Consider the following 13,146-nt stretch of genomic DNA (forward strand, 5'->3'; position numbering starts at 1 on the left):
ATGAATCACATTATAGACACATAACACTTTGTATACCATACTGTATTTATCAAGATCATACTGCATATATATTTTTAATACTGATTTTCTCACAAAACATTATATATAAGCATGCTCCCAGGTGACTGAAATTTTGTTAAATATTTCTTTTTATTACTGCTTTACCACTGTGCAGTACAGAATTAATTTTAGCTAGAGAGGTCTAGCGCTTGCCCTTGGCTACTGGGAGCTGATTCAACAGGCCTCTAGAATGTCCTATCTGCTAAAGTGTCTCTATCTGAGGGCTTTGGCCACGTGACAGTCTAAAAATGTGATTTATGATGGGGATCTTAGGACGTGCACTTCAGTTTCGACTTCTGGAGGCTAAGGAATTAGCCAGAACCCATAGGAAGCGTTGGAGACTAAAGTTCGGCCATGCAGCGTATGTGACTGAGCCTCAGTAAAAACTCTGCACACCAAAGGCTTGGGTGAGCTTATAGGGTTGACAATACTCTGTGTGTACTGTCATATCATACATAACGCCAGGAGGATAATGTTTCCTTGTGGAAAGGAAGATTCATGTTTGGAACCCTCCTATATTCTTCTATGGCCCTATGGATCTCTTCCTTTGGCTAGTTCTAATTTATATCCTTTTGCTTTGCTAAGATACCAACTTGTAAGTAGAGTTGACCATTGAACAAAGCAGGGGTCAGGGGGTGCTGACCTTCCATGCAGTAGGAAATCTACATGTAAATTTACAGTCAACCCCCTGTATCTGTGGTTCCATATCTGCAGATTCAACCAGTCTCAGATTGTGTAGTACTGAAGTACATATTTAGTGGGAAAAAATTCACATTATTATTGGTGGACCCGTGCAGTTCAAACCTGTGCAGTTTGAGGGTCAACTGTATAGTGCCTTTCTGAGTTCTGTGAGTCATTCAACATTCTAGCAAATTATCAAATCTGAGGGCAGTCAAGGGAAGCCCCAAATTCGTAGCCAGCTGGTCTTCAGGGAAGATGGCCCTGGGGACTCCTGAGCTTGCAGCCCGTGTCTGAATGAGCAGTCTGGTGGGGGCTTCTCTGATTGCACAGTCTGCCAAACTCCTCTGTGGCTCCTGTAAGAAGTCTTCAACAGACCTGGCAGTCCAGAGGGTACGCTTTTAATCTTCAGTGTCGCTAACTCTGGCTAACTATCCATCAAACAGTCTAATTTATTTAACCATTCTTTATTATAAACAGGACAGCAATGAACATCTTTGTGCATAAAATTATAGTTTACATTTCTGATTACTTTCTAAGAAGTAATCACTAAAAATGAAATCACTGATATAAGGAGTATAAACTGCCAAACTGTTTTTTAAAAGGTGTGATTTGATTACCCATAATAATGAGATTTCTATTTTTCTAAAGACATTTTTATTTTCACTGTTTCCCACTAAAATCAATTCTATCTTTGACAACTGGATTCATATATCACTCTCTGGATTCCAAAGATTTTTATTCTTTATAAAGGCTTCCTTGCATTGTTTGACTTTTTCCTTATCTAATTACGTCAACTTAACTTCACTTAGCTTTTGCTTTTAGTAATAATACTGGTTACTACATTGTATATTCTTTTATTACTTATACTACTTTTTCTGATTCCATGAGACTTTCCATTGTTATATTTCATTCCAGTCCAACAACTTCCATTGTTATATCTGTTTCTGAGAATAAATATTTGATGGTATGAGCCCTAATTTTCAGCATTAAAAAACCCACTCTTTATATAACAATTTTTAATTAGATTATTTCTCCTGAATTGTATTAACAACAATAAACATGACAGGATTAACTAAAGCTTGATGACTTACCTCTTCTTCAATAGCAAATAATTTGACAATGTTTTTGTGATTCAGTTTTTTTAACACTTCAAATTCTCTCATTTGAACATCCACTGGACGAAGGAAGCTTATGTTATTAAATACTTTGATAGCAAATAAGTCACCAGTTTTCTAAGAAAAGGAGAGAAAGCTTTTATTTACTTATAAAGAAAATAAAAAAGGTAGCATTAGAACTAGATACAGCAATTTATCTTTTTGTAGAACGCCCTGAATATTTTTAAGCATTGGTAGTTTGTACTAGGACTCCTGATTTTTTTTTTTAAGCTAAAATATTAATTAGTAGTTAATCAACTGCTCAATATTTATTTCAAATTGTATGCTTTGGAATGTAGAAAAGGCTATTTTCTTTCATATTATAAATAAAGCTTCCATTGTGATACATGTGGCAAAGACAGTCAACAGTACTAAAGGCAAACATGTATTTTGAATGAGAAATAGAAAGTGAAACTCACAAGGTTTCTCTGGGAACTAATAATTTTAAACTAATCAAAGCAGGAAGAGAAGGATTATAAAGATTATATTCCACATATGAAATTTTTAGTAAGAATCTCAAAGTAAGGCAATTAACTTTTAAGATTTCCTAGCTGGATAAAATGTGTGTGTGTGGAAGTAGAGGAGTTAAAAGAGTAAGGTTAGATCACACCCTTCTTGCTGGATTGCACCATGGCTGCTGCTGGGGACTTTCTGAAACTTTACCTAGATGACTAGGGCAGGATGCTGCTTCCCACATCATTTCTAAAGGATCAAAGGCATTTCCTTTCCTCTACCAAAACAGCTGCGGTAGCCCAACTCTCACGCTCTCAGGGCACACTGAAGTACATCAAACACAGAATTATAAAGCATAGCCGAAATTGGGAAGGCATCTTAGAAGTACAAAACACATGCTTCATTCCAGGTAAACAGCACATTCTCATGTTCTTCACAGAATTAACCTTAAAGGCTCTCCTGCAGACCCTCTCACCGCTTTCCAATCACTCAGGCCAGATTCTCTGAGTTTAACCTTGCTTTTCCCACAACCCAAGGCTGAACCCGCCCAGAGTTGGTGGAAAGCTCGTCTCTTCTACGAGTTTGGGGTTCAAGCATGCCTTACGTAAAGCCTTCTCACGGCTGTCTTTGAGGACCCTGCGCTTTTCCTGCTTTGAAGCCCTCTCTACAGCTTCTCATGCAGATTAACCACCTATGGAACCACCTACAGCTTGTCACCCTCCTCCCCTCACCTTAGAATTTCATGATCTTCTGAAGACCACTGAGCTGTCTCACAAGCCTAGTCTTAAGTGCACTCTGTGGAGACCATTATCTGTGTGATGAGATCACTCCTCCCTTTCTCCCGTGCTCCTTCCACACCATATACACGTATATTCTTTCCAGAGGAAAAGACCCACTGACTGTTTTCAGACAGAATGAAAATGGAACAATTTAACCAGGGTTCATTCACACTGTTTTATCATTTAATCAGCCACGATAAGAACACTGTCAAATCTGTTGCCACCCAACGGAGAGATTTTTCTTGAGGACCCTTGTCTTAAACTTAGTCTGAAATGCGGAGAATCCTGAGAGAGGAGCAAGCGGGGGGAAGTAACACAATGCTGCCATGTGCCCACTGTGACCAAGGCCAGTGCTTTCCACTCCTCTGTGGTCTACCACATACCCCTGAGTCCACCGGGACACGCGGCAGCATGGCCCAGTTTCCCTCTATTCAACTGCACTGTCACCTATCAGTCACTGTCCTAAAGCACTACGAATAATGTTCAGAGATTCACGAGTACACGTATATACCACATGCAGGTCAACATGTCCTTCCTACAGCTCTCCCCTCTTTAACTTCACCTAGTTATCACACGCATACACACTCATCCACACACGGTAGCAGCTCCAGGCAACTTAATGAAAAAGAGACAAAGTAAGTAGGTAATAAACTTTGTATGGGGCTTCCCTGGTGGCTCAGACAGTAAAGAATCTGCCTACAAATGCAGGAGACCTGGGTTTGATCCCCGGGTTGGGAAGATTGCCTGGAGAAGGGAATGGCTACCTCCTCCAGTATTCTTGCCCGGAGAATCCCATGGACAGAGGAGCCTGGCAGGCTACAGTCTATGGGGTCACAGAGTTGGACAGGAGCAACTGAGCAACTAACACTTTCACTTTCATATTTTGTATAGGGCCTCCTGGTAGCTTCGTGGTAAAGAATTTGCCTGCCAATGCAGGGGACATGAGTTCAGTCCCTGGATTGGGAAGATCCCCTGGAGAAGGAAACGGCAATCCACTCAAGTACTATTGTCTGGAAAATCCCATGGACAGAGGAGCCTGGTAGGCTACGGTCCATGACGTCGTAAAGAATCAGACACGACTGAGCGACTTCACTGGCACTTGCACTAACAAGTTCGGATTACCTCATACCAGGAAATAGCCCCACACTGCTATAAACCTGGGCTCCTTGTTGATCACTTCACTGTACACCAATCTACTCTGCAGAATGCTGGTTTACTTCAAGGGCAGGAAGCCTTACCACAGCTCAGCAGAATCATCTGTGGGTTTCCCTCAGAAGTTCCCATCTGCTCCTCACCACACCTCCCTCTACTGGCTCCAACCCCAAATCACCGCTGCACTGAACTCTGTCAGAGAGATCACTCTCTACCGCAGGAGGACCAGGTGGAGGAGAGAGCCAAAAGGCCAACACTAACGTTCGCTAGTTCCTTTTTTCATGCAACCTTCTGTTTTTCTCCTCTCCCCAGCACATGACCTCTGCTACCACGAAGTAGATAGCACTGCCTCTGACATCAGCAATACCTTAAATAACCACAAAAACGCACACTCTCTTTAGACAAAATAATCAAACCCACCAAGTGTAAGCGTGCATCTCAGAAAACTACACATACAGTGCTTTCACAGAATTCTCCATACCAACCTTATGTCTTCCACGAAAGACATTTGCAGTAGCTCCTTGGCCTAAAACATCAGATAAAAGCCACAGATGATTAGAAGTGCTCTGCATCTTGGCGTGGTCAGGCGATCCTCCTGTTACACTAAGAGAAAAGAAAAAAAAATTGCACGCTTGTTTTAAGGGAATAATACATTTAAGAAACAAATGTTAGCTACTTTTAGTCTCAAGAAAGAGCACCTATATTTACTGCTAAACTGAAGTGTACAAACAGTCCAATAAAAATCTAACTTTCCAGCAATATTAAAGATTAAAATGCTGTGTGGGCTCTGAAAAAGCTTTAACCAATGACATCTCATATATTCAGTTTAATTCACTTATTCACAGGGCTGGAAAAAATATCTATTTTCCTTCTAATTTTTTCTCTGTCAATGAAAGTGATATCTACCTCCTTAAAATGTTTTGAGAGATTAATCACTGATGCATCATATTTTAAAGTGTTTTAAATAAAATAAGGTAAAATACAACAGAAATATAGAAAAAAATAACTTTGTTTCTTTCAGGTGCAAGGCAACACTAAGGAAAACAATTGTTACCACTACATAACCTTTCCTAATTTAAAATTTCCTCTACCTGGAGCCTGACAACCAGGATTCAAAAGAGACCTTTCAGCCACAAATTCTGAAATTAACTTAAGGATAGTTTTTCCAACCTCCAAATATATAAATACACACATACTAAGTGTATATTAACAAGTCTTAAAAAATAAGCAGGGGAGACTACGCACGTTTAGAGGCAAGAAATATATGGAAAAATCTCTGTACCTTTTGCTCAATTTTGCGGTGAACTTAAAACTGCTCTAAAAAAATTAAGTCTATTAAAAAAAAAAATACCCCTACCCTTGTCCTTCAATATTGTAAAACTGTGTATCTATAAGGATATTGTAAATATTTGTGCTCCATGATGGAGTAAAAATGAGGTATGCTAAAAGCATAAACACTTGTTCCACCATGCCAATCTAAACCTGATGTAATGTCACATTTAATCTTAACATCCTTTCACAGTAAGTCAGAGATAGATATTCAGGAATGAATTAATGAGTGCCAATATTCCAAGTAGGGTAAAGAACACAAAGAATGGGCAGGGTCCAAACTTCAACAATCTTTGATATATTAAGATACATGAAGATAATTTTACCATCTAATTCAGATAAATAATTTTATATACAGTAATTTATGGGAAATAAGCAGTAAAAATAAGATTCTGTTTTCAAAATATGAAATACATTTATCAGCTACTGATATAATAAAATTCTCAAATATCTTTTCAATAATACCTTCAAGTATTTCTCAAGAATGAAAAGCTTCCCTAATTAATGTAACTTTGCTGCTTGAGCTAACTATAACTGACAAATAATATCATTAGGTACCTATGTAAATCTAATGGGTAATAGAAAACATATTGATCAGCTAAGATATGGTGCTCTCCATATGCAGATATTAAACTAAGGTGTCACAATGATTGGGGAAATGCCTTTTCAAACTATCTACCAATTACCCCACAACAACAGCATGCTAAAACATGACTCAGCACACCTAGAAGGTGCTTGCTATATCTTTTCAAAATTTTGACACAACATAAGCAGGCACTCAACAAGTACGAGATTGGTGATCCTGCCTTAAGTCTACTTCCTTATATCGTCCAAAATGAAAGTTACCATTTGTCCATAGATAAAACCGGCTTGGTGACACCGCATATGGACAAAGTTCCAGGATTTCCAAACTCTACCACTATGTGAATCATTTATCAAATATAACATTCAGCGTTCTACAGCGAAAAAAGCCGGGCTTCGGTTACGCACTGACAATTATTGGGGAGAACTTGTTTTGAGGACACCTATTGAAAACACCCGGGAAACGGGCTGGAAAATACACTCGTAAGCCATTTCCCAACGGAAACGTTTGGGAATTTGCATTACATGTATGTACATTAAAAACGTCTTCGGCTTCTAGCTTCCGGTGAGCCAACCCCTGCTGTTTTCATTAAAACCCTAATGACATGTCTTCTTAATCGTCTGGAAAATCAGAACGATCGCGTTCACGCTCGGAAAGAAGGGAGAAAGCAGCTAGTCTAACTCCTAGGGAAAGGGGCATGGATGCCCGCCTGCCCGGGCGGCCAGGGCCCAACCCCAGTAACGGATACATCCTCTTTCTCGGTGCCCAACGACACCAGACCCGTGAGGGCCCGGGTCAAAGGGCCGGCCATGGGGCGAAGAGTCCAGACGCATCGGACCGGCCCGCGCGACCATTCCGGCCGGCTTCGCACGCCCCGGACACCAGGGAGGCGGCGTCCGCCCAGCCAGGGTCGGGGAGGGCTCGGCCTCGGGTCCCGCTAGGCTGTTCGGGTCGCCCGCCCCGCCTCCGCCCTGACTCAGCACCCGTTTCCCACGGGGGCGGGATTGCTTCTCGCGGGCCATGCCTGCCTCCGCAGCCCGTGTCCCACGCGTTTGCAGCCCCTCCGCCCGAGCCATTCCGGCTTACCTTGTCTGGTCTCCGCCAGTCCACCACCAGCGGGCTCCCGCGGCCTCCCTGCGGCTCAGGCCACTTCCGGCTTCGCAAGCCCTGGACAGACGCCACGTGACCGACGGCCGGCGTGCGGGTGCGCGTGCGCACCCCCGCCGGATCGGCCTGGGCCTCAGCCTCCGCCGTCAAGGCTGCTCGCGCGGCTGGCTCCGCGATTTTCTGTGACGAGGAGCCAGGAGGCTGGGTGGGTGTCTGAGTCCGACCCAGTCCACATCCACCGCCTGTCTCCCGCTTACTCTGAGGGTAAAGCTGGAGAGCCCTGCGCGGTGAGCGCAAGAATTCAGATTCCCACGCGGCAAATTCTGCCGCGTCCCCCAGTGCAGTGATGGTGGGTCAGATAGGGACCGATGATTACAAATATATAATAATCACAGCTGTGCAGAATACTGACACCTGCGAGGCCATAGCTTCAGGGAGAGATTAGTACGTATTTTAAAGAAGACCACGTTGGCTGCAGGGGAGCCAGATGATTGAATGTAAACAAGCTCATTTAATTCCATCTTTTTGGATGGTATTTTGGGCTTCCCGGCTTCCCTGGTGGCTCAGAGGTTAAAGCGTCTGCCTCCAACGCGAGAGACCCGGGTTCGATCCCTGGGTCGGGAAGATCCCCTGGAAAAGAAAATGGTAACCCACTCCAGTATTCTTGCCTGGAGAATCCCATGGACGGAGAAGCCTGGTGGGCTACAGTCCACGGGGTCGCAGAGTCGGACACGACTGAGCGACTTCACTCACTTTCGGGCTTCCCTGGTGGCTCAGACGGTAAAGTGTCTGCCTGCAACGCGGAAGATCCAGGTTTGATCCCTGGATCGGGAAGATACCCTAGAGCAGGAAATGGCAACCCACTCCAGTACTCTTGCTTTGGAAAACGACAATAGTGGAGAATCTAGGGACTATAATCAGGTGACCTGCAATATTTGTGCCGCTGAGAGCTCAAGCGGCTATTCCCTAGAGATCCCTCTGGCCCACTGACAGCACTGCAACCTTTCTCAGCACTAGAGGCTCAAGAGACTTCTGCTGCTGAGGGATAAATTCCGGAGGGAAGGAGGAGGAAGGCGGGAGTCCTTTCCAGGTGAGAACTACAGGAGCCAGGAGTGAAAGAAGGAAACTATGGCAGAGTGTTTTAAGAGCAGAGGCTTTTGAATGGAGCCGACCTGGATTGCAGTCCCAGCGTTTTGCTATTGATGACGTGCTGTGGTTCATGGGGTTGCAGAGTCGGACACGACTGAGCAACTGAGCTGGCTTTAGACAGTTTGTTTTTTAACCTAAGCCTAGGTTAAAAAACTAGGGCTTCCCTGGTAGCTCAGAAGGTAAAGAATCTGTCTGCAATGCGATAGACCTGGGTTCAATCCCTGCATGGCAAAGACCCTCTGGAGAAGAAAATGGCACCACACTCCAGTATTCTTGGCTGGGAAAATCCCATGGACAGAAGAACCTGTCTGGCTACAGTCCATGGAGTCGCAGAGTTAGAGACGACTCAGCAACTAACACTTAAGTCCTTAAGTGTGTTTTTATCATATACCATAGGTACAAAACAGAGATAACAAAAGTCCACTATAATGTTACAAAGGAATTTTCATTATTAAACTTTTAAACAATGTTTAATGATGAAATCATTCTAACAACGATCTATTCACTGCTTACAATTCCCACTAATTTTAGTTCACCCCTATCTAATGCCAAGGAGGCCTTGAGTCCAAGTTCCTTACAACAGTATAACCTACATCTCAAAGTTGAATGGGAGAAAATGTGATTAGCTGAAGGCCTTGATTCAAAATGTTTACTGCATTAAGTGAGGAACACTGAAATACTTTTTCTGGAAGATCAAGCCATTTGTGAAGCATTTAATGTTAGTATTTAAGATTTAAATAAACTGTTAGGCCCAAAACTATACGAGGCCTCATAAAACTTATAGTTCCATAATTAAGACATACAAATTCGTCTTCTTGCCTCAGTGAGGCTTTGTTAAGGTGAGATTCACCCTTGAGACAATTAATTATTGGGGTGTTTGCTTTTGGAGACTGTTATACAATACAGGTAAGGCAATTTATGATGAAAGTTTCCTAATTGCTATGGCTCCCCCTACATGAAGTGCTCTAGACAGCCTCAAGGAAGGAAGGTGTGAATTATTACACATTAGATAACATGAAGTTTTAATCTCTATTATAGATTCTTAATGCCCCTGTTTTGATTTCTCTTAGTTCTCAACACTTGTGAATCTTCTGAAGGGCTTTAAAGAGCCAGGAAGGAAGAAGGAGGTGTCACCTTTACATATATGGAATAAACAGTACAGTAACAATGGCTATTGGGGGCTTGCCAGGTGGCTCAGTGGCAAACAATCTGCCTGCCAAGCAGGAGACTTGGGTTCAACCCCTGGGTCAGGAAGATCCTCTGGAAAAGGAAATGGCCACCCACTCCAGTATTCTTGCCTGGAATATCCCATGGACAGAGAAGCCCAGCAGGTTACAAGAGTATATAAAATAGCATGGGGTCACAAAAGAGTCAGACACCACCTAGTGACTAAACAATAGTTATTATCAGTAAGCAGATGCTGCAGTAAGCTTTTTTCACGTTTAACTTACTGAATTCTTATAGTTACCATTATTTCCCCCATTTTACAGATGGGTAAACTGGGGCAGAGAGAACTTGTCAAAGGTTCTAAAACCAATTACTGGCATAACTGCTATCGGAACCCACTGAATCTGGATCCCGAGCCTGTCTAAGCTCTTAACTACTATGCTATGCAATTCAGTATACTCTGAACAATCAGTTCAGAGATCACTGCAGCATATGCAATGATCTCTCCCACTGTACAGGGGAACTTGTCAAAGAACAATAGCTCTCACTCATCTGTTTTTAAAATCATTTTTATTGAAGTACTGTCATCCCTTCGTCCACAGGGGATTGGCTCCAGGACCCCCAGATACCAAAATCCTTGGATGCTCATTTCTTATATAAAATAGCATAGTATTTGCATGTAATCCACGCACATCCTTCCACATACTTTAAATGATCTCTAGAATATTTACAATACCTAATACAATGTAAATGCTATATAAATAGTTCTCAAGTACAGCAAATTCAAGTTTTGCTTTTTCAAACCTTCTGGAAATTGTTTTTTCCGAGTATTTTTGATCTAAGGTTGGTTGAATCCATGGATGTGGAACCTGCACATACAGAGGGCTGACTATAATATACATCTCATTGATCCATTTTTACAATTAACTGTTAACTTAGTTTAGCAACTTTATTCTATGATGTTAGGAAAATGTTTAAAATCGTTTCTGGAGAATATTAACCCCAGGAGAATATTTATGTAAAATTAAGGATACAATTTTAGGGAATTTAGAAGACCACTGAAGCCCATCCATGAAACCTCCAGGGACCACATGGGCCAAAGGTTAAAAAAACCCTTAGCCACTCTAAAACCTTACTTGAGAGTTTGGAATTGAAACTTAAATGATGATTATAGTAATTCTGCTGCTCAGTGTTGTCCATCCTTTCTTAATTTTCCAGTAGTACTGCTGGTCTTATCATCTTGGTTTCTTACATGAAAGTCAAAGTGTTAATCACTCAGTTATGTCCGACTCCTTGCAGCCCCATGGACTATAGCCCCCCAGGCTCCTCTGTCCATGGAATTCTCCAGGCAAGAATACTAGAGTGGGTAGCAATTCCCTTCTAAGGGGATCTTCCCGACCCAGGGATTGAACCCAGGTCTCCCAAACTGCAGGCAGATTCTTTACTGTCTGAGCCACCAGGGAAGGTTTCTTGCATGGTTATAAATAAAAATGGGGGAAGGCAGGGAACTAAACCGGCAGCTACTAATAAGCATTATAAACACACAGGTATATTGTGCCCTAAGTAAATCCAGTTAAGATGGAAAATATTAGATTTTTAATTCTATCAACATATGCACACAGGCTTTTTGTAGTGCATTTGAAAAAAGATTCTAAATTACTTAATAGAACAAAGTAGGATATACTCTTTTAGGAGCATAATTAAATAATCCAAACACTTATACAGTATGTGCAGTCCTTTAAATGGAAAATCAAGGAGAGATGAAAAAATAAGACTCAAGTATTTAAAATAACTCCAAAAGACTTGATATATTTCACTACGTAAAATTTATTTGCTTTTTTTTAATAAAAAATGTATAACACCAGCACCTACTCTTCAATCAGTTAATTTATGAAACTGTTCTGTTTTGTAGAATACACATTGGCATTAAACAGTTTAAGGAAATGTAATAGCTATCTACAAAAAAGTTAATTTTGATTTTATTCCCCCCACGTTTTTATGAGTCTGCACACATAAATGAAACAGTTTATGAGTCTGCACACATAAAACAAAAATTTAAATTTTCAAACATTTTATATTCAGTAATGAAAAAGAAATACACTGTTTTCTTGCTATGGTCTTTATAAAGGACTTAAAAGTTTCAAGTTAAAAAAAAAGGTACTAGGATAACTCTGCTGTATCTTACAACAGCATTTTTATATAGAACGATTTAATCGGCATGCAACTTCTCTATGTTGTCACATACCTGTAATTTAGGGGAAATTACACCCATTTTACAGAAAAAAATCCCAATACATATACTGCAATAAGCTCAAAGCAATGTTAAAAAGACCAGGGTGAACAGCACACAAAAAATTGTTTTCTTATAAATTATTAACTGGAATTCTTGATCATGAAGTAGGCACGGGGAGCTCTAGTCCTCAGGGCTTTGCTCTCTGGAAGAACACCTGTAAATAAGGCATTAGTTCACTTAGTACTGATGTCAGACGATTATCACCTTTTACCTCAAGAAGGGCTCCATGTTACTTACTGGGTGCTAGTCACTCTTCTAAAACATTTCATATACTCCATAAATCCACACATAATACAACTTTCTCTTCTAGACAACTTGGTGAAGTCTAGAGATAACTAATGTTGCCACTACTCAATTGGGAAACTCGTGAAAATATGGTGCTACCTCCAGTGCTATGAGAGTCAAGCAGTGAGAGGAAAACATGCTCTTGACAATGGTTTGCCGACTGGCACTACTGTCAAAGTTAATGCTAGGAAATTAAATTTTGAAGAAGAAACAAGTCAAAGCTAAAGATAGCAGGTGTTATCCCTTAACTATTTATTTGATTATTAAAAAAATACTTTTAATTGAACATCTAAGACTATGAATGTGTAGGCCAGAGGCTGTGCTAAGCACTGGCTCAATATTACTCCCTTCCATAGTTGGGTTCATGTTAAGTAAGCACCAGAGTAAATAGAAGGCAGTAAACTCATTATGGATAAGGACCACATTCGTCATTATATCTGTAACACCTAGTAGATCAGACATTCATATAATAATTATTAACTATCTAAGTGGAGAGAAAAGAATCATCACTATATAAGCAAAACATAGAGGCCATGATTAAGATTAGCCTTGAAGAATGGGTAGAATTCCTAAAGGAAAAGAGTGCTAATAAGGCAGAATATTTGAAGAACAGCAGGAATAGTAAGGGATATTCCTCCAAGAAAAAACAAAAAAGTAGTCTGAGCTCAGAATCTGGGGAGGGGGGAAGGCACCTAAATGCCAAATTAAAGAATTTGTTACTGTTTAGTCAACAGTTAAGCCCATGAAGATCATGAAGAAAAGGAATGAATTTCAGAAAACTTTTCAATGTTTTCAAATGGATCAGCTTGGATAGAACAAGGGAAGGGAAATCAGAGTGTTCTTAGAGAACAGAAGCCTACACCAGAGTGGCAGCAGGGGAGACAGAAAATAAGTGAGACAGTGGGGAGGAAACAATCAGCAAGATCTAAGGATTAATCAGACAGGAACAGAGGA

The 13,146-nt window shown here is 41.1% G+C and overlaps 2 protein-coding genes across 5 annotated transcripts in view; both read right to left on the reverse strand.

The window, feature by feature from the left end:
* TBK1 (TANK binding kinase 1) overlaps positions 1–7,399 on the reverse strand; it is a 42,036-nt gene extending 34,637 nt beyond the window's left edge. Inside the window, exons 1-3 of the mRNA XM_018047989.1 lie at positions 7,278–7,399; positions 4,765–4,882; positions 1,833–1,973 (exon numbers count right to left, since the gene is read on the reverse strand). Of these exons, the coding sequence (XP_017903478.1) occupies positions 1,833–1,973; positions 4,765–4,851 (228 nt within the window). The 5' untranslated portion in view covers positions 4,852–4,882; positions 7,278–7,399. The remainder of the gene's footprint in view (positions 1–1,832; positions 1,974–4,764; positions 4,883–7,277) is intronic.
* Positions 11,422–13,146, reverse strand: part of XPOT (exportin for tRNA) — a 173,350-nt gene continuing 171,625 nt past the window's right edge. For all 4 annotated transcript variants that reach the window (XM_013963896.2, XM_005680222.3, XM_018047990.1 and 1 more), the window contains one exon: positions 11,422–12,061. In XM_013963896.2, the coding sequence (XP_013819350.1) occupies positions 12,035–12,061 (27 nt within the window). In that variant the 3' untranslated portion in view covers positions 11,422–12,034. The remainder of the gene's footprint in view (positions 12,062–13,146) is intronic.

This window comes from Capra hircus, chromosome 5 (assembly GCF_001704415.2).
Source record: "Capra hircus breed San Clemente chromosome 5, ASM170441v1, whole genome shotgun sequence".
In the NCBI taxonomy this organism is placed as follows: domain Eukaryota; kingdom Metazoa; phylum Chordata; class Mammalia; order Artiodactyla; family Bovidae; genus Capra; species Capra hircus.